Source organism: Chelonoidis abingdonii, chromosome 1 (assembly GCF_003597395.2).
Source record: "Chelonoidis abingdonii isolate Lonesome George chromosome 1, CheloAbing_2.0, whole genome shotgun sequence".
In the NCBI taxonomy this organism is placed as follows: Eukaryota; Metazoa; Chordata; order Testudines; family Testudinidae; genus Chelonoidis; species Chelonoidis abingdonii.
Window position 1 is genome coordinate 30,252,848 of NC_133769.1, and position 26,857 is coordinate 30,279,704.

General features: G+C 42.2%; 1 protein-coding gene and 1 pseudogene across 1 annotated transcript in view; one reads left to right on the forward strand and one right to left on the reverse strand.

Annotated features, from left to right (window-relative positions):
• Positions 1-18,856, reverse strand: part of COG5 (component of oligomeric golgi complex 5) — a 380,013-nt gene extending 361,157 nt beyond the window's left edge. The window contains 4 exon segments of the mRNA XM_075064882.1: positions 15,095-15,152; positions 17,132-17,271; positions 18,635-18,820; positions 18,823-18,856. Coding sequence (XP_074920983.1) covers positions 15,095-15,152; positions 17,132-17,271; positions 18,635-18,820; positions 18,823-18,856 — 418 coding nt within the window.
• A 6,296-nt stretch (positions 18,857-25,152) lies between these two features.
• The window catches only part of LOC116833374 (B-cell receptor-associated protein 29-like), a 38,471-nt pseudogene continuing 36,766 nt past the window's right edge, over positions 25,153-26,857 (forward strand).

Here is a 26,857-nt window from a genome sequence, read left to right on the forward strand (position 1 = left end):
AAAATATTTTGCCTCAGAAATGCTGCAGTTCAGCCTTTTGCCCACCAGAGGTTGCTGTGCACCAGTTGTGTTCATGCCGGCTGCCCTAGTGCCACAGCAACCTCTGTTGGGCAAAAGGCAGAACTGCAGCACTTAGGCAAAATCAGCAAAAGTCCTGTGGCACCTTATAGACTAACAAGACATATTGGAGCATGAGCTTTCGTGGGTGAATACCCACTTCGTCGGATGCATGTATTCACCCACGAATGATTAGCATGGACATGAAAGGTATTACTATTATTATGTCTTTTACAACAACAACAACATATTCCTAAACTAACTAACAATGCAAGCAATAATATCCCCATAGCAATAATATGAGAGCTTATTGTACAGGTTTGGTTACAAAGCATAATATATCATATTTAGTACACAAAGTAGACACTCTGTAAGCTGTATGAAAGGCATTCTTTTCAGCTTGATATATATTCTAAAGCATGTGAATTTGCCCTTGCAATTCAGAGATTCTTTGAACCTCTGATAACAATGAAAGCAAATTTTGAAATCGATCAGGTACTAACCTGGTCCAATTAAAGGGTATCTGGAAACTAAGGGCTACTTGCAAAATTCTATCTGCAGGCCAATAAACAATATGATTGCTGCCAGTTGTAATGAAATTAAGACGTATATCTTACAATGTGGTGGTTTTAACATAAACAGCTGTCATTAGCTTGAAAGTAAGTTGTCCTGTCAGGATAGTTCCTTGTCTCTTACCCTGGTTATTCATGAACAGTGACAAAACTTCCCCTGGCCTCAGTTTATGGATACATGAACGTGCAGGGTTCTAACGCCAAATGTCCATTGACTTCCTATTCCTAACCAAATATCAGATGTTATTCTAAGGGCACTGACATAAATCAGTTAGGTTACCAGGTGGTTTCATTCCAGATGTTCTCGGTGAATAATCCAGTCCACTGCATCCTCCCCATGACCCGTCAGGATTTCGGTATGTGAAGCCACACCCCCCTTACCGGTCCAATGTGGAAGGAGCACTGCTGAATGTCCACACCTCCACCCAGAAGTTCTCCAGTCCTGTCTCCCTGCCCCCAGATTCAGTGGTACTCCTGGCTGTGTTCTGTAAGGCAGTGGCCAGTCGGTGCTCAAGATCACTCCACATGGCATCAGCTGGTCATTCAGGAACTCTGAATTTCTAAATAATAGATCCCACTTGCAATGCCTTCCCAGCCTCAGTGATATTCAATACCACCTCTGTTGTAACTTCTGGGTTCATAGCTAAGGTGGAACATAACATGTAATTTCCCAATCTAGCCTTACTTGGGTTAGGCTGAGCTTCAGAAATAAAAAAAAAAAAAAAAAAACAAAAAAAAAAAAAAAAAAAAAAAAAAAAAAAAAAAAAAAAAAAAAAAAAAAAAAAAAAAAAAAAAAAAAAAAAAAAAAAAAAAAAAAAAAAAAAAAAAAAAAAAAAAAAAAAAAAAAAAAAAAAAAAATAAAAAAAAAAAAAAAAAAAAAAAAAAAAAAAAAAAAAAAAAAATAAAAAAAAAAAAACAAAAAAAAAAAAAAAAAAAAAAAAAAAAAAAAAAAAAAAAAAAAAAAAAAAAAAAAAAAAAAAAAAAAAATAAAAAAAAAAAATAAAAAAAAAAAAAAAAAAAAAAAAAAAAATAAAAAAAAAAAAAAAAAAAAACCAAAAAAAAAAAAAAAAAAAAAAAAAAAAAAAAAAAAAAAAAAAAAAAAAAAAAAAAAAAAAAAAAAAAAAAAAAAAAAAAAAAATAAAAAAAAAAAAAAAAAAAAAAAAAAAAAAAAAAAAAAAAAAAAAAAAAAAAAAAAAAAAAAAAAAAAAAAAAAAAAAAAAAAAAAAAAAAAAAAAAAGAAAAAAAAAAAAAAAAAAAAAAAAAAAAAAAAAAAAAAAAAAAAAAAAAAAAAAAAAAAAAAAAAAAAAAAAAAAAAAAAAAAAAAAAAAAAAACGTCCTACAAGAAACGGTAGTGGCCTTTTCTAGTTGGCCTGATTTCTTATTCATGTTTCTGGCTTTTATAATATTCCAAATGGCTGCTCGCTATTGGCCCCATCCCATAGGGATCTGGTTCAAGTCCCTCTTCTTCCAGAGGAAATAACCCAGTGGTCCTGTGTGTGCTAATTAATGGCAGCCCTAGTGTGTATTAATCACAGTCCATTGATATCCTAACACACATCTCTTTGGTGTAGTGCTATTATCACATCTGTTGTTTACCTTTAACTAATCTCAGGTACTTTCAAAAGGCATTGACATTAATGGCATAGGAGGGGGTGTATTGCAATAAGGTACAGGTTACATTATTCATCACTGGAATGGTTTCAATATGGGTAAAATTTCTAGTAGCAGAACAAACTCTTTTGGGTACTTGTTATTTAAAATCTAATTAGAGAGAGCTATACATGCTGAAGGATTTATCCAAAACACGGCGCAGCCTGTAGAATAAACCTAAAATCCAATCAATACCACATTCCCAAGCATGGGTCCACAAATTTCTTCCTGCCAGTGTATAATTCTTTGTTTCTTCACCAGGATCAGTTCTTAATGTCCTTTCTAGTCAGGAATTCCTGATTTTGGCAATTTCAGTGGCACTTTCACAGTGGTGTTGGTAGTCAGCAGGACTTAATAAGGCCTTTCCAGCATGGAGCCAAAGATTGACTGCCTGGATCATGATTCTCACTGCAAAAAGACCCCTCCACCTCGGAAAGTTCTCCTACTGATGATTAGCCATTTCTTCTTCTAGCTCTGCTGTGTGCCTTCTGACAGCAAGGAAAAGGACAAGGTTAAGTGCTAGTAACCTCTTGTCCACTGACAGACTACTGTGCCTTTGGATTTTTCTAGAAGAATCAAAACCATTACAGGGCGATGTGCTAGTAACCTCTCCCTGTAGGATACGAACCCCGACTGTTTTTGGGAAAGAAGAAGGAACACTCATTCCATGTTAGTCTACAAGGTGCCACAAGACTCTTCACTAATTTTACAGATCCAGAAGTAACACGGCTACACCTTTGATACTTAACAAAATGTTTTTTATGAGGGAAAATACAAAATTCTTTGGCCAGTGGTGCAGAATCCCACAGGAGGAGAGTTCATCACAGCACCTGTCCGCAGAGCCAGGTTAGGACAAAGTGGGGCACACAGAGTTGCTCGGGGGGGGGGGGTGTCACAGACTGGGGTTAGAATGGCTAGTAGGGAGACAGACTGGAGATGGCTCAGGAGCTAGTGGGGTGACAGTGATGAGCCTGGGGTTAGGGAGGGAGGCTACAGAGACCCAAGGGGATGAGGGGTGCCGGAACAGAGGCAAAAGTGCCTGACTAAATGGAGAGGCTTGGGGTCAGCCGGTCTGAAAGGGGAGGCTTCCCAACACCCTAGACATCTCACAGACCCCCCCCCCCAAGAAAAACTTCCTATCCACACCTAACACCCTCCAGGTTCTCTCCTAGGCTCCTTCCCTCTCCCTCACCTTTTCCGTTACCCCTGACTCCCCCAAGTCTGTGCACTGCTTCTGACAGGTGCAGGAAATATAGTTCTGTATTGTAATTTAAATAAATTACAGCAAGTTCTGTATTAATATGCCTCATAAGGAATCTATTTGTCAAAAAAACAAAATTACCAGAACCTTTTACCAGGAGTAACACAGCCACAATTAGTTATTTCGGTCTATGGTTCAAGAACACCCTTGGATTCTAGCTAATACTAAGCTCTCAATAGCTACATCAGCAAGTAAGGCTCTTTCACCTTCGGTTGGCTAGAGGAGACTCCATCCCATCCCAACAAGTGACGGCCTGGCCTCAGTTATTTGCACATTCCACAATTCTTGGCTAGGTTACAGCAATATCATATATATATCGACATAAAGTTGTCAGCACTCAGAAAACTCCAACTACTACAGAATACTGCAGGGCATCTCCTCAGCAACAGAGGCTACCACAAACACATCAGACCTGTCCTGTACTCTCTACACTGGCTTCCCATAGAAAAGAGTCACATTCAAGGTCTCCATTCTTATCTCCAAAGCACTCCCTGGCTTGGGCCCTGGTATCTAAAAAAGACTCCTTAAATCTCTGGGATGAAGACTGTCATCAACAACTAAACTCTTCTAGAACAACTGAACTCTAAAATAAGGGGAAAGTTTGTCTGTGCAGGAGATAGAACTTTCTCTGAGGTTGGTCTGAGACCATGGCATGAACTCTTTTAGGAACTAAAGAGGATCACAAACCTCACCACCTACTGCTCTAAGTGGAAGGTGCATTTTTTTGACCTTGCCTTCTCTAATACATAGCAACCTTTTAAAAACACCTTCCAGAACAAGACAGTCCACTGCGTATGTTTCTTCCCCCTAGGGAGAGGATGAGAGCACAAATAATATGTGATAGAAGTGTAATCATATTGCTTAATACACTGCTGGAAGGTGCTCTGATACTACGGTGATAAGTGCAGTACAAGAATCTATATAGAATACGGTGCTATTCGATGTGAGTAAGGCTATTTCCATCTGAACCTTGCTGAATTTCAAATTATAAATCCTTCTAGACATGAAACCATAAAGGGCAAAATAAGTTTATTGATGCTTTAAAGTAACAACATCTTCAAACAACAAAGAAAGAAATTATATTCACGGCACCATGACTCAACATATTTTCAGTTCTGAACAAAATCAGCATTTATAGTCTGCTGCACTCCAAGAACACAGTTTGATGCCCAGCACGGCTATTCAGATAACACAACTGTCTGGGTTTTTGAACTTGTCATGCTTAACATACAGATTTCCCATGTAACCAATATGCATGTTTGAGCAATTGCAAGAGACAAGACACGTACAAAGGCAGAACTTACTTGGCATTGGCAAGACTACAGACAATCTGCAAAAATCATTAATTCAGAGAAGCCAATGCATAAGAGGAACTGAAAATCCAATCAAACTAGAACAAAGAACTGAAACATAAATGTCCATTTCAGGCTGCTTTAGTTAAGAGTAAGTCAACAATATCACTATCTCCCTGTAAGTTGGCTACGGAAATTACCAGAAAAAGTCCACACAGGGATGTATTTTTCCTGACATGTTAGAGAGCCATTTTACCTGTTTCTTTTAAGAGGGCAAGTAAAAAATTCTTGTTTGCTGATGTGTATTTTATACCCTCTTCAAAACAAGAAAAGATTATAGAATCATTTACCAGCAGGACAAAATTAATCCTCAGATTTATGGTTTTGTTTTTTTTTTTAAACACTATTTTTAGTGTCAGGGTGGATATAAAGCAGGAGTGGGTAAACTTTTTGGGCTGAGGGCCACACATGGAAATAGAAATTGTATGGCGAGCCGTGAATACTCCCAAAATTGGGGTTGGGGTGCAGCAGGGGGTGAGGGCTCCAGTTGGGGGTACGGACTCCGGAGTGGGGCCAGAAATGAGTTTAGGGTGTGGTAGAGGGCTCCGGGCTGGGGTGGGGACTCCAGTTAGCAGTGTGGACTCTCGGCTGGGGCTGTGGATGAGAGGTTTGGGGTGCAGAACCAGGGCTGCCCGGGGGGGGCAAGTGGGGCAATTTGCCCCATGCCCCGGGCTCTGCAGGAGCCCCCACGAGAGTTTTTCGGGGCCTCTGGAGTAGGGTCCTTCACTCACTGTGGAAGCACCGGAAAACTCTCTCGGGGTCCAGGCCCCCGGAGCTTCTTCCGCTCCGGGTCTTTGACGGCGGGGGGTCCTTCCATCCCAGAGTGGAAGGACCCCCCCCCGGCTGCCAAATTACCGCTGCAGACCCGGCATTTCAGCGGCGGGTCCCACTTCGGCGGTAATTCAGCACCAGGGGGCCCCCACCACGGGTCTTCGAGGCACTTCGGTAGCAGATCCCGGAGTGGAAGGACCCCCCACCACCAAATTACTGCCGAAGCGGGGGCCCCCCGCCGTCGAGGACCATAGGTCCCCTGAATCCTCTAGGTGGCCCTGTGTACGACGGTGCTCCAGGCTGGAATCAAGGGGTTTTGAGGGTGGGAGGGGGATCAGGGCTGCGGCAGGGGGTGGGGCACAGGGGGAGACTCAGAGGTGCAGGCTCTGGGCAAAACTTACACAAGCAGCTCCTGAAAGCAGCGGCATGTCCCTTCTTCAGTTTCTACATGGAGGCAGCTCTGCGCACTGTCTCCTCTGCAGGCAGTGCCCCGTCGCAGGCACCGCCCCTGCAGCACCCATTGGCCACAGTTCCTGGCCAATGGGAGCTGCCAGGGCAGCTCTTGGGGCGGGGGAAGTGTGCAGAGCAGAGTCCCCTAGCTGTCCCTATGCGTAGGAGACAGAGGGGAGCCATGCCACTGCTTCCAGGAGCTGCATGGAGTGGCCACCGACCCTGCTCTCCAGCTGGAGTGCCAGAGCAAGGCAAACCCCATTCTCCGTTCCCCAGCAGGAGCTCGAGGGCTGGATTAAAATGGCTGGCAGGCCAGATTCAGCCTGCGGGCCATACTTTGCCCACCCCAATCTAGATCGTACAGTACAAACTTCCACCATAGACCAGTGTAAACTGGCAGAAGCCAAGCATTGTTCAGCACTTGTATAATTCAGTGTATTGCAAGGTAAGGAGAAACCAGGACCAAAACTCTGCAGAATCGACAAAGAAAGATGATGCTGGTCCCTCGCAGTTCCTCCAATATGGTGGCAGAGATAGAGATGTTCATGAATTCCTAGTTCTCCTACTGAGTTCACAAGTTCCACAAAAACCACAGCTCTGTAGCACCTTATTAGCCCAATAGTTTTTTTTTTATTATTTTAAAGCCAAAGCAAAATGAAGTTTAGACAGAAATTATCAACTTAAAGGTTTTTACTTAACATTTATCTTTACATTGCAGTACAAAAAAAAAAAAAAAAAACAGCGCTATCAGAGTGAACTGAGAAGGATGTAGAGAAATATTCAAGTACTCCCAATTCAAACTACTTAACTGTATAAACGTTAAATACAATTACACATTTCAATAAACAACCTTAAATCTGCCAGCCACCCTCCATCTCACAGGGATACTCTTACTGTTCACAAATACTAAAATCTTCACTTTTTTAGTCTTTGTTTACAAATGAATCCTCATATGTTGTATAAACATGTCAACTCTTTTCTCCTTCATAAATTGAGAAGTTCTAAACTGACTTGATGACTGGGATGGTCAAAGACCTGTAATATTTATTACAGTAGAGCAACAGTTCTGCTAGAGTTAAGATCAGCTTTCTGTTTAAAGCTCGACTGTTCTAAGTGGTCTAAAATCCATATGGTTAATCGGATTGCCTTGAAATGTGGTGTGCCTTAAGGAGGCACAGGATATAGTCAGGAATTCAGATTTGGGACCCCCAAGATGCAGACCCCATCAGAAACAGCTTTTCTGAAATGTTGCACATTCTGACTTTTTTGCTCACAGATAGAGAGAGGGCTCAGATCATCGTACCAGGGTCTGAAATGCTCAATGGTTACCCCAAAAGAGTGCATGGCACTCACCAACCCTGTGGAGGAAATCAAACTAAATAGTATTGAAAAAAGAGTTTTTTCTTTAGTTCTTCATCATCATGTCGCTCCAAAGCCACAGCAAAGACCTGTTGTTGTCACTTATCTTGACTAGCTGCTCAGGAGCAGGTGATGTTAATGGAGGGGGGGCACTTTGTCAGGCTGTGTTCAAGTGTTTGCCTAGATTCCCTACAGTCACATTTGGGGTCATTCCTCGAGCTTCCTCTTGGTCAAATCACCAGTTTTTGCTATCTCAGCTCTTGCTCAATTTAGAGTACACCAGTGTTTTCCTTGAAGGTCAGAAGGATGACCAGACAGCAAGTGTGAAAAATCAGGATGAGGTGGGGCACAATAGGAGCCTATATAAGAAAAAAGCCCAAAAATTGAACATCTGGTCACTCTAAAGTAACCAGGTTCTCCAAGATCATTGGCATTTCCCACCATTTTGTTACTCAGTAGCCTTCCACGCTGATATTCTCAGTTAGACACACTAAGGTTTAGATGCCTAACAGATTACACTGAGCATGTGCAGAGAGGCTAACTATTTGGAAAACTACCTCTATATCATAGAAGAGGGGAGGTTCTGAGGGTACAAGACAGTCATCGAGTTCAAGCACTGAAAGTTCAAATCCAAATCCAGGATAGAAGTTAAACAACAGGCATAATGCTCCAATCTTCCTCTAACAAAGGGAGATTTTTATTTTGGGGAAACTTAATCTGAGCATAGCAGAATACTGTATTCAGAAGGCACTGAAACAATTGGTTGTTGTAGTTTTAGAAAATAAACGACAAAAGCAAATGCTTGCTGGGAAGGAGGGTTGTAAGGGGTGGAAGAGTAGATGGGAATAGGAAGAGAGATTGCAGGGAGAGAGGAACGATCACATGGAGAACAGAGCAAGGACATGTGTCTGTCCAACATTCCCCTCCCATGTGTGTCCATGCATCACTATTTGGGGGGCCCCAGTCCATGTACGGGGTTGTGACCCCACATATCCATGCCCCCCTCATGTGAGCCAGGTTCTGGAGGGGGGCTTCTCTACCTGGGGAAGTCTGACCCTTCTCCCTACACCCTCCGTGTGACCTGAGGTTCCCTGCCACCTACACATGTCTGAGCCCTGCTCCCTGACCAAGGATGCCAAATTCTGGGAGACCAACTGCTCATCTACAGGAGTGTGATCCTTCATCCCTGCCACCCCATATGACCCAAGGTCTGGGAAAGCCCTGCCCCACTAGTTGGGGAACTTGGAACAGGTATATTAAGAGCACACACCAACAACACACTGCTGAGACTGAGGTGACGAGAAGGGAAAAGGTTTGCTTGACACTCTCCAGCACTGGGGAGGGAGATGGCAACATCCACTGACAGGAATGGAGCAGTTGACATGACCTGAAACAATCGCTTTGAGACATGTAATCAGAATGGACAATCACAGACTCCTGAAAAAAGTTTTTTATGCAAACTGACACTCAGAAAATGCAGATCTGGTCAACAAAAGCACTTCAAAAATACCCATAAGCAGAATCTCACCTCATGCAACATAAATATTGATAACTTTAAAGACACAGCCACAGACAGATCTGAACAGAGAGCAACTGCAAATAAAGGTTGTAAACACTTTGAGGAAGGCAGAGGTGAAAAAATGATCAAAAAAGGAACAAGCATCATGCCAGCTCCCCTGCACATTCCCATGTTGACATCTGTTCACAATTTTGCTCCTCGTGGATAGGACTATATAGCCACATTGAAAACATACCTAATGCCATCTAATGGCTTAACAGGATGGGAAGGAGAGAGGGGCCGGGGAACGGTGGCAGTCGGGGTACATGTTGCAAAGAATAGTTGGGAAGGAGGTGGAGAAAGTAGACTGGTGTATGTGTCTCTCTCATATGGTTAGAGTTACTTTAACAACCATGTAATAAAACTGTCAAGATTTTAGGACAAACCATGGATGAGATTTGTCTCACCAGACACGTTAGCAATTACCCAATGAAAACATTTCAAAGGACAACAATTACCCCATTCTACTGTAACAAAATGTAGAAAGGTAGAAGGAACGGGATGGAGCACATAAGGAATCACACTGCTCAGTGGTTTGAGCATTGGCCTGCTAAACCCAGGGTTGTGAGTTCAATCCTTCAGGGGGCCATTTAGTGATCTGGGGCCAAAAAAAAAAAAAAAAAAAAAAACTTGTCAGGGAGAGTACTAGGTCCTGCTAATCAAGGCAGGGGACTGGACTTGATAACCTTTCAAGGTACCTTCTAGCTCTGAGATACGTATATCTCCATATGTTTTTATTTTTTAACTCTGTCTCCTAGCAAAAAGACGACAGACTAGGACTATTCCTAGCTCTGCTACAAGTCTCCTGGGTGACCCTGGGCAAGTCATGTCACCCTCTGTGCCCCAGTTTTCCCAACTGTAAAATTGGGATAATGATGTAAAGTTCTTGAAATCTATTGATGAAAAGCACTATATAAAAGCTATGTCTTCTGATTATTACCTAGCCTTAGTAGCACATTAGCTATAAATCTAGGTGAGAACAATAACTGTCTAAAGGACCATTAATCGCTACCAACAAGCATTTCTCTTTCTGCTTAAAAAAAAATAAAAAGGGAGGAAATTAAATTGCAAAAGATTTGTTAACGCAGAGTTAAGCAGTGAGAGCCTGTGTCCCTTCAGAGTTCAGCAAAACTCACGCTTTTGAACCAGAAAATACACAATTAAGTTAAATGTTCATGTAATCTTAACTCTCCCCTCTTAGAGCGATACCTCAATATGCCCATAAGACACCTTCCAACTCTACCTTTTCACTGTGATGGACAGGTGCTGCCTACACCTGCCTTATGCTCTGACACTGAAAACCACACTTGGAAAAAAAATGTACAACCCCATCATGGTTGCACACAGGGTGCCACCTAAATCTATACTTTCCCTAGCTCTCATATCCCACCTCACCACTTCCAACAGCAACAGTCAAAACACCCCAGAGCTCTGACACTGACACAGCCTACAGAATTCTGTACTGAAATGATGCAGACCAGAACCTCAAGGTACACATGCACTTGTCCTTTGATACACATGCAGGGACTCAGATCTTCTCTTATCACAATCACAGCCCCCCCCAAACTGCTCCAATTTATTCCTCCAGCATTTACTACACCAACACCTATCACAGTGAATGCAGCTGACGTGCATGCAGATCATTTCCAGTGGCCAATGCCAGTTCTGGGAAAACAGATTTAAAGTTGCACGGGCATTTACTCTGAATTTCCTGGTTTCCAGAGTTCAGCAAAATTCATACTTCTGAAAGGGCACAAGCGATCACTGGACAATCTTAACTCTGCATTAACAAAGGTTTTTTCCCCATTTAATATATAGAATAGAGGACACGTGGTTCCCAACTCACATGAGGAAGATGACTATGGAATCTATAATGCAAAGTTGGTTAAAAAGGCTAGGCTTTCGGGTTTCTGCAGGAAGAATGGTAGCAGGGCAATGCAATAGCGATTAAAATGATCCCACAATACCACTGCTAATATTAAGTGGTCTCCTTACAATAGTAGGAAATTGGGATGGAAGAGGTGGGGAAAAAAAAAATCTTTTTCATGCATGGAATATAATACAAGAGATGTCAAGACGTCTGGTCACACTGGGCTAAGGAATCAGTGGATGCTTTCTGGGCCAGATTAGTTTGTGGCCCATACCAGACATGCACAAGATGTAGAAAGGGTAAATGGTCTTTAAGAGACTTCTGTTCTACAGGAGAGAGAAAAGGGGGATAGTCAAGGTTGGCTTTTTGAATGAGCAAGGAGATATTTCACTCTTATGCATTTAAGAGAGTCTGCAGGCTGTGAGGATATTTGAATATTGCCATAATCTCAGACTGTCAGATTCCCCCATACACACATGCTGATTTTCTTTGATATCCATCCATTTTTCATGTTACGTAGCAACTTAAATTAAGTGTTTTTTACTCTTTGAATATTACCTTATGGAAGATAAATGGTGTGCAGACCATGTCATCATTTTGGATAAAGAGCAGAGTTAAGGCTGTTTTGTGGAACTGTAACTTTATATTTCTAAACTTTCTAGTATTTGATAGAGTTATATGTTTTTAGTGTAACTTTACCTTTGAGTTCCTGGCTCTCTCATCTTTTAAACAACATTAGTCTATTAAAGTTTTCTTCTTAAAAAAGGTATTTGCAACCCTAACTCCACCTTACATGTTTTTATTCAGGAATTTACTGTTTTGTGGCAATAGGAAAAAAAAGACCTGTGTTATGTTAGTGTATTTGCTTGGAAACTGTGAGGTGGCCACATTAAGCCTTTCAGTTTTTGCATGGCTAAAATTTCTCTCCCCCCACTAGCTCAATCCAGAACACTCCATCGAACCATATCACTTGCCAAGCTGCACATTGTTTCCTAGGTTTTATCATCCATGTGCTCCGGAAAGTAGCACAGCTAGGATACAGAGAAAAGTGTAGGGAAAAACAAACAAAAATTAAAAACAGAGACATGGAGAGGTTCACAGTCTTGCCGAAATGAATTTCCATGGGATGTAATGTGATCCAGACTAGAGTATAGGGAATGACAGTCAAGATTCTGCTCTATTCCTGCTCGATATCATATGACTTGCTGTACACGCCTGGAACAAATCAATGCCTTGGACAAATCATTCAACTTTTGTGGACAATGAGTTACTTCCCTACCTTACAGGGAGACCATTAGGCATAACTAATTTTTGCACAGCTCTGCGAGATCAGTGGACAAAAACCACAAGGCTTAATTATTAAGGTTATACAGAGTAGAAGAGCTGAGAATAGAATTTAGAAGCTTCTGGCTTTTAGCCCTATGCTGAGTCCACTGTTCTATACTGCCTCTATGCAGTGCCTTTCACCTATACCAGAGCTTATTAGGATATCCCCAGGGTATCTTTCAGGCTAGGCTTTCTTCATGTGATCCAAAGCAGCTACTGCAATTCATGGAGAGAAATTATATTGTTAAAGATTTTAATTCTATAATGAAATCTAGACTGAATAATTAAGAATAACCACAAGCATCAGTTCTCATTAAGGCCAATTAAAATTAAACAAATTTGAAGTCCCTAGGCCAAGTCACTTTCCAGACTTACAAAGGTTTTTTTAACTGTTTAAAATTGAAGTATTTTACTAGCATCCCTTAAATATGCTGTATAATCCCAAACCCAACAAAGACCAAAAAGCCCCATCTTTTTTTTTAAAAAAAGTCTCTATGTAGATGGAGGAGCAAACTTAAATTTCAGGTGGATTGAATAATAAAAGTTTTATTTCATTGGGCGGGAGGAGGAGGTGAAATGTTTAAAGAAAAAAGTAAAACCTTAACTTTGGGAATTTAAGGTTTGTACCTTTAAAAAATGTTAAATCAGAATTTGCTCTCCACTCCCATTCCCCAAGTATATCGCCCCATTTTGGTGTCTTAATAGCTACATCCTATGAATCTATACCTAAGGCACCTCACCACACAGGACCACTCAGGTTAGACACCCAAGTGGGTACCAATTCAGTGCCCAGGGAGCAGGAGGATGTGCAGTTTTGGGAATACTGAAATGCAAGAACTAATGCACAGTTTCTCACTGAATGAGCTGCTGGGGTGGGGTGGGGTGGAGGAAATAAATTAAAACCATCTTTATAAACACAATTCCAGTGAAACAGTTAAAGAGAGCAGCACATAGTACTATAAAGAAGGATGCAATTGCAATTATTGGTTATAGTTTGTAAGATAGGCATTGAATTCAAAAGAAGGCAGCATGAACCAGGGGTTAGAGCACAGGACTGGAGTTGGGCAACCCAAACTCTGATGCCAGTTTTGAAACAGACACACTGTTTGACTCAAACTAGCCATTTAACCTCTTCATACCCACATTTTGAAACTCATGAAAATAAAGTAACTTACCATGTATACTGAATAGGGGTGAATTAATGTTTAAAGAACTTTGCCATCATAGAGCGAAGTCTCCAAGCAAGTTCTATTGTTAAGACTTCCCATTAAGAGTAGAGTGCCTTCAAAACCAAGCGTGGTTTTAGGGCATTTAAGTTCAACTGGGCACAAATTGCTACTGGGTGAGGAATATGACTGGGGGATGTTTATCAGTCCATTAATCAGACTATCAGAACTTGTCCACTTCAGTCATTTGAATGTGGAGTACAAACTATCTTCCTAAACATTCATTTGCCTGGCAATTTAGAAAACACTAGCATTTTAAGGGTTGACACTGCTGAGCTGAGGAGAAGTGTTTAGCAATTTTGATACATAAGTGTGACAACTCATTTTTCTTCTTTTTTGGCAGAGACATTTCTCTGCTTGGCTGGCTGGCTGTAATACAGTAACTTTTGAATACCACATCGGTTTAAATCCAAAATTTCAAGGAATGTTCTCGGCATCAGAGGCCAGAGCCCTTTTGATTTTGCTGAAAATTAGAAAACCAGAAGAGGAAAAGAGGGGACACAAATCCCCTGGCATCTCGTTAGCACATTCATCAACTTTAACCAAGTCTATAATTGTTGAACTGGTTGAAAGCCTGTACTGAGAAAGTAGCTATCAATGGTTTGCTGTCAAACTGGGAGGTCATATCTATGTGGGGTCCTGCAGGGATCAGTCCAGGGTCTTGTACCTTTCAATATTTGCACTACATATCTTGGATAAGGGAGTGGAGAGTACACTCATAAAATCTGCAGATGCCACCAAGCAAAACTGTTAGAAAGAAATTAGCAAGACTGTAAGGGCCAATGCAGTGGTTCTCCAACTTTTGTGTTGCTGACCCCTTTTATATAGGAAACCTCTGAATGTGACCCCCGCCCCTTCTAAACTAAATGCACGTTTTTATATATTTAACACCATTATAAATACTGGAGGCAAAGCAGGGTTTGGGGTGGAGGCTGACAGCTTGTGACCCCCATGTAATATCCTGACCCCAGTTTGGGCTAATGGGACCCAAAATGTAATCTTAAAGTAAGTGAGATTCTGAAACCTTTTATCTATTTTGAAAAACCACATAATGACCGGGTTTTCATGCAGACATGACAGTTCCCAAATTAGGACTTTTTGATCAGCAACTGGTATTATACCAGACCCCAATCAGTGGAATCAAAAATCTGTATTTAATTTTGCAGCCTTTTACTACAAAAAGGAAGTGATGCAACTAAGACCACAAAATAACTACTTTGTTCTTTATTTGTAGATTAAATTACATTAGAAACATGTTCCACCATTCACAAAGCTGGTATTCATGGCAACATGTCACTGTATGGTGTGTTAGTCGATAGATTGGAGGCTACTGTATGAAATTTTTAAAACAGTGAGGGTTTTCAAGATACTTACAGAAACTTGACTGCATTATTTAAGTTGCTTAGAACATTCCTTCCATTAACAAATCTTTCTATAGTGTAATTACGTTAAAAAAAGGATTAACAAAATACTCTCCTTACAGCTCCATCTGCTGACATTAAAGAAAACTTCCATAAGTTAATAAAGTAAGACCTCTGTTCAGTAACGTTACTACTCAACAATCTGATGTCACCTTAACTATGAAGCTATTAACAGTATCTCCATCATGCTAAAAACTAACCAGCATAAAATGAATTTATACCTTCCAGAGATCCAATCCCAGTTGCTTGTGCCAATAAGTCCTCATGTCTTGCAACTACCTGAAAAAGTAGACCACCAATCATTATTTGTAAGGCTAATTCCAAAAATATAAACTCAGATTTTCTTTAAGCATATATCCATGATTGGGCTTAGAACAGAAAAGTGATTCTTAGGGTAGGAAGAATCCCTGAGTGATAAGGGTCCTCTCTATTTTTCCCCTTTGGCTTTACAGACAAACCTCTCTACCTTGTAAACTCATTTGTGTCCATAATAAATTTTAAATCAGATGAGACTCTTCACAGTCAGCACCAAACTGATATAGTTTATGCTTTAAGGACACAAACATTTTATTTTAGTAATACAAACTTTTTATTTATTCAATTATTTTTTTCTGAATTAATGTTCAGCAACTGGTCTAGCCAGGCAGATTACAGCCGATGATGTTTAAATTTACCCACCATCCAGTTATTAACCTTAGTCCTTGCCTTCTTCACATATTTAACTAAATCCTGGATTTTTCTAAATCCAGAATGCCAGTTGTGTCAAAATATGAGATGTGGAAAAACATTTACATGGGATAAATTGAGAAAAATTCAAGTTCCTTATATAGTTGGGACATAAACAAAACATTTACACAAGTCTCTAGAAGAGAGAAGCTTCTAACTAGCCCACAGTGTCACTACACTCTGTAAAGTATTTCCAGTTAATTCTATATTTAGGATAATCATCCTCTTAGATATGCACAGTAGATCTGAAACTCTGCTCTCCTTACATGAATGTTCTTCTGTTGGTATCAAACGATGTTCCACAAAAGGAGGGAGATCTTTCATGAAGCTCTGAGAAAAGTATATTGCTGATCTATCACTTCTGCTAACAAAACACTAATAGTATGAAAAGGCGATTCCTATGAGGGAAAATCCCAGATTTACAGGTGTATTCTACACCTGACAGATATCCATAGGGCCCTACCAAATTTATGGCCGTGAAAAATACATCACAAACTGTGTAATCTGATCTATCCTCTCCCTCGATATCTGGGAGGGGGGGCAGGACTGGCGACATCCAGCCAAGGGTTCTACCCAGCTCTGAAGGTAACGCCCCCACCAGCAACAGCGCAGAAGTACGAGTGGCAAATCCTGCAACTGCCCACAACCTCTTTTTGGGTAGGGACCCCAACGGTTACAACACTGTAAAATTTCAGAAGTAAACATCTGAAACCATGAAATTGACTATTTTAAAAATCCTCTGACTGCAAAATTGACCAAAACAGACCATGAATTTAGTAGGGCCCTAGATATAGATGCATTAGTGTTGGGAATGGCGCTAGTTATGCGAACAAAGAACTAGACCCCTTACATTTATAATTTTAGCTTTCTATTTATTACATTGTTTGCTAACTGCAATAATTACTGAATATTTCATATCATCCATTAGTACACAGTCCTCTGTGGAGTTATTTTACACATGATCCCCACTTCAAGAAGCTCAGACTCTATCTCAAAGTACCAAATAATCACTGTATCAGTTACTTGATCACTCAATAACATAAATTTAGATTTGTCTTATGTTTGTAACAGGTAACTTTTTAAAAACTGGTTCCCAATGAAAATGTCAGAAGGCAGAAGAGAGGAGGAAGTGCATCGAAGAAGCACTGTGGTTAACATTCTTGAAAGACACACACTAGGTATGACTAGGTAACCCGTGGAAATGAGCCTCCCAGCCCAGGTTCACAAACTCAGGCTCATGCTAGCGCTCTAAAAACAGCTGTAGACACTGCTTTGAAATCGCAGCTCAGACTCTGAAGACTAGGGAGGCAACTTGAAATGCTGCATATACAATTATCTGTAGAGCGCTAGTGCAAGCCCAAGTCTGTGGACCTGGGCTGGGAGGCTCGCTGCTGTGGGCCATGTAGGCATACCCCTAGTCACTAGTTACTGAGAATGTGGGGAAACTTTAGGAGCATGCAAGACTAAATACCGAACTTTTAAACTATGTTTGTACATGATTGCCTGAAACAAATGACATACCTGGTACTTACTTGTAAGTGAAGCTCTTTATCCAGTTGACTGATTCCTTGAGCAAGTTTTGCTAACTGTTCAGCTATCACAGCTTGATGAATAGATTGAGAAGTATAAGTCTTTACATCAAAGTCTTCTCTTAAAAAATCAGCATAACATTCTGAAAAATATATTTTAAGCTGTTTATTTTTCATACCACAAAAGTCACATATGTATTTAAGGATGTAAAGAACTGCAGCTACACTAGACCTACACCTCATGTTATTAGCAGGTGAGGTCTCGTTTCTAGAATATAACTGGACATTGATTTAAGGAGCAACCATTAGAAAAAGAGCAAATTTAAAGGAGACATGCTTGATCACATCATCATTTTTATTGCCCATGTCTCGTTGTCTAAATCCAAAACTGGATAAAGTCACCTTTTCAGGAATGCATTACACTAAAAGTATACTTCCCATTTCCTCTTCAGAATTTTTTAAGCTAAATAAGATGAAGTTTTATGCAGAGTAAAACTACTGAGAATTGCAAACAGAAAACTGACAATTGCAACTGACACCATGAAATCATATTGCAATCTTGTAAACGGATTAATTTCTATGGAATTAAATTAAAACCACCAAAAGAATTTCATTTGTGATCCACATTAGAACTAAACCAGAGACTCTAAACATTAACAATGATTACAATGATTTATTACATCTCCTAGTTCTATTCTAGCCATTATGATCAAAATTGAAGAGGAGGCATACAGACAACTCTTATAAAGGGATTTTGCTTTTTGAAGAGGAGACTGCAATTCCAACATGCAATCGATCCACATAACAAGATGACACTAACATCAGCACAATTTAAATACAGAGTTCTCCCTTCTTAGAGAGACGAAGATGTAATCAGAGGACAGACTAGGAACCTGGAATTCCTGAGCTAACAAGCCTTGCATACAGGGACTAACAGGCCATTCAGTAAGAAGAAGCCACCTTCTGCCCCCCACAGTATATACAGCAGGATCTCGTGTGTGTAAGGGCCACTAGCAACAACACAATTCCTACCAACTTCATTTCATGCCACGATAAACCTGAAGCACCGGGACTAGAACAACTCCCAGCAAGGGCAGTTACCCCCTCTGTCCAGCCAGGACAGACAATGAGCTTGGTGCATGGGGACCTGCAGGAGCAGCAAGACAGCCACGCAAGCAAACAGGTGTGACAAGGTTCCCCTGCTACCAGAACAAACTCCTCCGCAGCCTCCAGCTCTTCCGCCTCCGGTCCCTAGTCCGGCTGGCAAACCCAACACAGCCCGCACCACTGGCCTGGTGCCAGTCCCCTGCAGGGCCCCTCTGCTGCCCAGCGCCCTGTGTGCCCCCAGCAGAGCCCGACTGCCCGGTGCCCTCACTTCACCTCAGACCCTCTGCTGCCCAGGTCCCCCAGCTCCAGCATCCCCCACTCGTGTCCCCGCCGCCCGCGACTTCACTGTTACCCCGCACCACCTGCTCCCCCCTGGACCCCGCGCCAGCCCCTCCTCACCGTCCCCCAGCAGCTCCCCGAGAGTCAGTCCCCGGGCAGAGCTGCTACCACCGCCGCTTCCCGCCGCGGCCTCCTCCATGCTGGCAGCTGGCGGAGATTCGCACGTCATCCAAGAGCGACCGGATCGCGCCAGCGCCAGAATTCCGCGCCCCCGCAGTGTCTGTTGGCAGGGGCGGTGCTGGGGGGAAGGGTCGGAGGGGAAAGGTCGCGCTGGCCTGGCATGTTCCGCCTGCCTCCCGCTGCGGGTGAAGTGGAGATTGAGGCTACGAGGGGCGGGAGCGGGCACAAGGAGGGAGGGGAGCAGTACTGGGTGCTGGGGAGAGCAGGCCTGGCATAGCCAGCTCAGCATCGTTCCCTGCGCCATTCAACCCCTTCCTCTTATTGCTCTACCTTTTCCCACCCCACTGTCTTCTTCCCGCTTGTCTGTCTCTCCCCCATTCCCTGTCCTTTCCTTCCCTCTCTGAGGATGTTATACAGCCGGGCACTCCTACAGCTAGCTCATGACATCTTGTCTGCTGGGCACTTTAGACAAGGTTTTCTCCCAGTCTCTGTAGTGACTCATTCCTGCTGGCCCAGTGACCACCCTCAGCTTAGAGAATACTGAGCCTCTTGTCCATAGTACCAATTAACTACCCCAAAGAGCATCCCAAAGGCCCCTTTGATCTCATTCCTCTTGATCAAAACTCTCTTAAGGCAAATCAAGACTGATATTGTAGACCTCCTAGAGAAAAGTGTGGTGGGATATGAACACTTGCTTGTGATCCTGGCCATCCCCCCACTACATTACACAAAGGCAACAGCAGTTGCCATGGAACTTTGAGCAAGGATTTCCCTCCTGCCAAAAAACACAACAAAACCTGACTAATCAAGGGACCAGCTTTACATCCCAGTTAATGCTGGAGTTATGCTCCCTATTGAAGATCAAGTCTCCAAAGATTTATGTCTACCATCCACAAAGAGATGGATTAGTTGAGAGAGTCAACAAAACCCTTAAAGTGATGATAAAAAACAATTTCTATTCTCTGATCCCAAGCATTGGGACCAATTACTTCCTCCCCTCTTGTTTGTCATAAGGGAGGTACCGCAAGGTTCCACTGCATTCTCTCCCTTTGATCTGTTTATATGGTAACAGCCTCAAGGAATATTAGACCTTCTATATGAGGGCTGGGATCACCATGGCCAGATGATATCCTGTTTGGCCCAGTATGTTCATGTCAGGGAGTGCCTCCAGTCTGGGAGTGTTTGCTTGTGAAAACCTGTCGCGGGGGGGAGAGGGGAGCTTGCAAGAACAAACATAACCAGGTTGCATGCCTACTGACCTTCTAGTCTGGGTTATGAGTACTTTTGCTACTCCCTAGCATGGAATCCACAGTGCTAGCCAGATGGCAAGTGCCTTTTGAAGTGGTTTTTCAGTTGGCCTTGTGGACTACAAAGTCTGCCTGCCTGGCAGGAGGGAAAAAAAGTATTTCCCATGTGAACCTGTGGAAGCCTTGGAAAACCAGGGAAGGGATGTTTAATGCTTCTCACATACCAGAACTCAAACTGGGGTTTCAAGCACCCATTCACCAAGAGCCTGCACAAGTACAGATGAGTGCAGTCTCCTAAACAAAGAGCCTAGGTTTTACATCTTGGTGAGGCCTTCTGCAATGAATTCCTTCTGGGTGCAGTGGAGAATAGACTAATACACCACCATCTCAAGACAATATACCCTATGCCACAAGTGGATGAGCTGTTGCAACATTTTGGAGCCCCCAAATACTTCACTACAGTGGCTTTTACAAAAGGCAGATTCTCTTTGCTGCTGAATCACAAGAAAAAACAGCCTTCTTGATACCTTTCAGGGTCTTCCACTTCCTGACAGTGCTTTTTGACTTGCATAGAGCAGCCGCAACATTTAATGGACAAGGTTCTCAGACCTCATCAGCAGTATGCCATTGCATATTTGGACAATACATATAGCAACAACTGAGACGATAATGTGCAGCAAATATGAGCTATTTTTCAGTTGCTGGCTGAGGGGGATGAGATCTCGGCCAATCAAGAAGTTAGTTACCTGGGTTATAATGAGGGAGGAAGCCAACCTGAGCCACTGATGATCATAGTGCAGGTATTGTCAGCATGTCCCATTCTCTAAACAAAGAAAGAGGTAAGATGCTTTCTTGAACTAGCTGGGTGATTCATCCCTGGCTTTTACCACTATCGGGGGCACCTCTGATGGACCTAATAAAAAGTGGTAGTCCAAAGAAAGTCCACCAGAAGGACAACTGTTAAAAGACTTTTAACACCCTGAAAAAACAGTTGTTCCAAGAGCCAGTCCTCTTCACTCCTTATTTTTCAAAGGAGTTCATTTTACAGTTGACTCCTCAGGTTTAGGCCTGTTACAGGAGAGAGCAGCTAAAATACTTGTTGCCTGGACCCTTTGGAGGGATGGAGAAGACACTTTTGCTTTTATTTTATTTTTAAAGCACAGGAGGCTCAGCCTGGGCCCCTCTGGCACTCAGGAGATTAGGAACCCAGCCCCCTTCACAGAGACTTTTTGCCTTTTGAAAAAACAGTCAGGTGAGCCCAGACTGTCTTGTGACTTGCAGGATTATTTTGTTTACCTCTTTCATTTTGTACTGCTATTATGCCCAGAAGCAGGGGGAAGGAGGACTTCCTCCTTAAGACTTACAGCCAGAGGGTTGCACCGCACACTCCAAACTGGTATTACAACAATGTCCACAGGCAGTGAAGGATGACTGGGATGGGAGAGAGGCGCATCTTCATCCCAAAGGGATGTCCTAACAACCTATGACATATGCATTAAAATGGTGGCCTGAATGTACCCCCAACCCTGGACTTCTTTCCGCCCACCCCTGCCCGAGAGTCTAATAGGTCTGAGACATAGCAGCCTGTGGAGAATTTCAGCTCAAATAAATTGAAGAAAGCTATGCATAACTGCAAAATATATTCTGAAAGTTAAACTAAACTATAGTGATAATCTGTAGAAAGAAAGCTCCTCTATGGGTGTCATTACAGGTTGAATAAGAATATCTGGTTTTATGATGTACGCAGATATTCTCTGTGAATTACAATTAAAAGATTAAACCCAGTTTCATTTATGCTGTAACTAGGATTTCAATTGTCTTCGCAGTTGATGAGTAATTCATTAACCCACAATACTACTAGGTCCCAGTATTCATTCAAATGTTAAACATGATGCTTGATGATATACTCTGGCTCATTTGTGCCATAATAATGGGATCTATTGGGCTCTTCTAGCGTCCAATTTATTTTGTGCTAGCTCTGAGTTTGATTTACAGCATTCAGGTCTCTTAAAAAGTTATTTTGAAAGAACTACATCCTTTTTTGATTTAAATTACGTTTAATTATCTTGTTAACAAAACTGTCACAGTAATCTTGCAAAAAGAATAGGAGTACTTGTGGCACCTTAGAGACTAACAAATTTATTGTAGCATAAGCTTAAATTTGTTAGTCTTCAAGGTGCCACAAGTACTCCTATTCTATTTGCAGATACAAACTAACACAGCTACTACTCTGAAACAGTAATCTTGCTGGATCAAAGACTACATTTAGCACTTGCGACAATACCTTAAGGCAGTGGCTTTCAAGTTGTGCTCTGCAAAGCACTTCTAGATGGTCTTGTGAGCTGAGTCTGTCACAGCAAGAAGTGGTCCTATTGTTCTTGAAAATTTCATAGATGTTGTATTTTCATAGAATATCAGGGTTAGAAGGGATCTCAGGAGGTCATCTAGTCCAATGCCTTGCTCAAAGCAGGACCTATCCCCAGACAGATTTTTGCCCCAGATACCTAAATGGCCTACTCAAGGATTGAGCTCACAACCCTGGGTTTTGCAAGCCAATGCTCAAACCACTGAGTTATCAGGCCTTGTCTACACAGATACTTAACAGCCCTGTAACTTTTTTGCTCAGAGCTGAGTGCTGCAAGTTTCAGCACTGTAAAGTGCCAGTGTAGACAGTGCGCTAGTGCTGAGAGCCACACTCCCAGTGCTGGGAGCTGCTTCCCTTGTGGAGGTGTTTTTTGTTTTGTTTTTTACAGTGCTGGGAGAGCTCAGTGCTTTAACATTGCTAGTGAAGACATGCCCTCACTTTTCTCTTCAAGCAGCGCTCCTGTGTGCCTGTGCTTATTTGGGTTAATGGACAGATATTAAAATTCTGATAATAAGAAAAACTTCCTGTCTGGTGAGTATATTAAAAATACCAAAATACAAATATCTAGATGTATGGAACCACACTGCCAAGTGACCCATAACAGAGGAACTGCCATATTGGATCAGATCAGTGGTCCATCTTGTCCAATTCCTGTCCCACAAGTGGTCAGTACCAGCTGCTTTTGAGGAATCAAATGCCTGGAATGACCTGTGCACAGAAGAAGTTTCTTCCTAATAAATCATAGAATCATAGAATATCAGGGTAGGAAGGGACCTCAGGAGATCATCTAGTCCAACTCCCTGCTCAAATCAGGGCAGAAGGCTGGGGGCCTGCGGGGGTTCAGGGGTCAGTGCACAGGGCTGGAGGGTGTGGGGGGTGCAGGGCAGAAGGCTGGGTGTGTGAGGGGGTTCAAGAGTCAGGGCAGAGGGCTGGGGGTGTGCGTGGGGTTCAGGGATCAGGGCAGAGGGCAGTGGGGGTGCAGGGCAGAAGGCTGGGTATGGGGGTGGGGTTCAGGGGTCAGGGCAGAGGGCTGGGGTCCTTGGCTTGTGAGGGTGCTCCCAGCCCCCTGCCCTGAGCGGCTCATGGCAGGAGGCTGGAAGGGATATGCCCCATCCCATCCCCTTCCCCAAGGCCCCGTCTCTACTTCTTCCCTGTCTCCTCTATGGAGAAGCGAGCGCACTGCCACTCTTCCCCTTCCTCTCCCTTGCAAGGGCCATCAGCTGACTGGCACAGAGAATGAGAGGGGGAGGGGCAGGAAAGCACCACGCTGGGGGAAGAAGCAGGGGAGAGGGGAAGTTTGGCTGCTGCAGGACCAAGCTTCTGCCTCCTGCCCCATCGAGAGAGTGGTGGGTGCGGGGGCTGAGTGGAGCTCAGGGATGGGACTGTGGCGGGCAGCAGCATGCCGCTCAAAATCAGCTTGCATGCTGTGTTTGGCACACATGCCATAGGTTGCCAACCCCTGGACTAAATAAAACAAAGCAATGACATTCATCATCCAGGACCACTGTTGTTGTTTTGTGGGGGGGGAGGGGTTGAATTTTCCAGGGAATGGCTTCCATAGTGTGTATATCAGGGGTAGGCAACCTATGGCATGCATGCCGAAGGCAGCACGCAAGCTGATTTTCAGTGGCACTCACACTGCCTGGATCCTTGCCACCAGTCTGGGGGGCTCTGCATTTTAATTTAATTTTCAATGAAGCTTCTTAAACATTTTAAAAACCTTATTTACTTGACATACAACAATAGTTTAGTTATATATTATAAAACAGGGTTTCTCAAACAGGGGTCACTGCTTCTGTAGGGAAAGCCCCTGGTAGGCCAGGCTGGTGTGTTTACCTGCCCTGTCCGCAGGTCCAGCCGATCGTGGCTTCCTCTGGCCGCAGATCACTGCTCCGGGCTAATGGGAGTTGCTGGAAGCAGTGGCCAATACATCCCTCAGTCCATGCCACTTCCAGCAGCTCCAATTGGCACGGAGCAGCGATCCGCGGCCAGTGGGAGCCGCGATCGGCTGGACCTGCGGATGGGGCAGGTAAACACACTGGCCTGGCCCGCCAGGGGCTTTCCCTACAGAAGCAGCGACCCCTGTTTGAGAAACCCTGTTATAGACTTATAAAAAGAGACCTTCTAAAAACTTTAAAATGTATTACTGGCACGCGAAACCTTAAATTAGAGTGAATAAATGAAGACTTGGCACACCACTTCTGAAAGGTTGTAGACCCCTGGTCTATATCTTTACCCTTGACCAGAGATGTAACTCCCTCCCCTAAAATGTAAACCCAAGAGTAGAATACATCTCTTCATTTTTAAGGAAGAACATGGTGCTCAGTGTAATAGGAACTTGCTCAATGAGATGAGGAGCTTTTTTTTTCATTGTTAAAAGATAAGCCCTCTGGAAAGGAATCACTGGCATAGTGAGTTACAGCTACTATTTTTTTTTATCATTTTACTTCATTTTAATATGAAGATCTTATGATTTACAGATTGGTTTTTCCTAACTCACCTGAAAAGACTATTTGCAGGTAGCTAAAAATTTAATGGCACACTATGGATAAAGCATTTTCCCCTGAAGTTCTCTATTCTGTAATGGGTGTAGAGCATACAAGCAGTAAAGCTAAGTTTATAGGCAAAAAAATGTACACAGCTGGAAAATAGCTAGTATTGTGATGGATTTTTTTTCAATGTGAATAAACACAGTTTGTAACATTTTCTGTTTTGGTTTAAGAGAAGTTAAATAGGGTTGTAGGCAAAGCTGTAGTTAGCTTAACACTATTAAATTATATTGCAGTTGAAAGAGTTGTTACTAGCTCTTGATGATTGGTTATTATGAATTTAAAGTATTGACAAACTCTTGTGTAAGGTGGTTATCTTCTAATGTTTAATTTTTGAGGGATTAACACAGTGTTATTTTACAGATGGCAGAAGATCTTTATGATTCCACTATGGAATAAAATAGCAAATTATTGGAATAAGCCATTCCTAACAATAATCATTCTACTGATCGTTTTGTTTCTTGGTAAGTAGTAAATCTTTCTTCTTGTGTGTTGAAAATTGTTTAAAGGATACACGGTGTCCAGGGGCAATAGATAAACAGGAAGAGTACAAACTTAACGTGACTAGAAACATTTTTTATATTCTTTAGATTTCAGTTCAAACACTTTTTTGGAGGGGGGGCATTTAAACTTTTGTGTGCAGACTTAGTAACATATACACAATAATACAGTATTGTGATAATGCAAGAGAACAAATGGAACTTCAGCCAGACCATTTCTTGGTGCCATCCCATCAGAAATTACAAGCCAAGTATGATTAAGGTAAGTAAGTAACTGGATGGTAGATTTCCAAGGGACGCTTAAGTGCTGGTAGGAAGATGCTTCAGTAGGTGGCACTCTTTCTGTGGGTTGACATTGAAATAATGTCCCAGAACGATGGGGAAAAGGCAGTGTTCTATTGGAGGTGTTTTTTCTCAGATGAGGCATAAAACTGAGGTGCTGGCCACAGCTGGTTTTGAGGGGGAAAAGAACACTGAAACCTTAGAATAGCATCAAAGTCTAGTGAAATCTGAGCTTGGGTAACATCTGCCTGGCTAAATTCATTTTACTTCTGTCACAAATTACTGTGCCTGGTTTCTGTGTGCTGATGAACATACTATTTACTGTCTTTGGTGATGGAAGTGATTCTTTTGCATGAGAAGGAGAGGCGATAATTTAGTAAAATGCTTTGAGATGAAAAATGTAATGTAATTCCAAATGACTTTAAACAAAGTGAAATTGACTAGATTTACTATCTATGGAGAATGAAAGAAATGCAAGAAGTAAACTTCATAAATATCAAAAAGCAAACTAGACTGGAAAATGGTCTTTTTAATAAACTAACTTGTAGTAATGAAAGTACAGACATCTAAAATATAAATAATATTTAAGTGCCTGTTCTAGAAGACCTCCAGAAACCTTAGCTAGATATTATAGAGAATGTCACTACAATAGAAAAAATAGAAAATAAAATAGAAAAGTGGTGGATATTTATTTTCCTCCCTGAGCTCCAACTGGAAAGATTGTGAGTGAACCTTGGTCAAACTTTTTCGTTAATGAAAGGCAGATTTGAGCTGAAACTAAATATGGGGTATCCTTGTGAAACCATAATACAGCTGTCTTAAGGCAAGGCCTGAACCTTCCCATGGCATAAAAGGATGGAAATTTGTTTGATCTTTTCAATTTGAATACATTCAGTATGAAGTTTAACTCCAGTACTTCGTACAAGTTATGTGCATGTTGAAAAAGAAGGTTATTATAATAGAAGCTTGTATGTAGTGTGACAGACCCAGGCCAGTGTGGTACAGGAGTCTGGTCCTATTGGCATCCCAGGGGTGGGTGGGCGAAGCCTGCCCACTTCTAAAGGACCTCCCCCCAGCCTAAGGGGAGGATCCACAGGTCTAGAACACCAAGTAATTCTGGGGGACAACTAATGAAAAAAAGCAGGAGCGGGAGTGACGTCACAGGGCTAAATGAAGGGAACCCGATGGGGACACCGAGCAGAGAACCCCAGACAACGCCC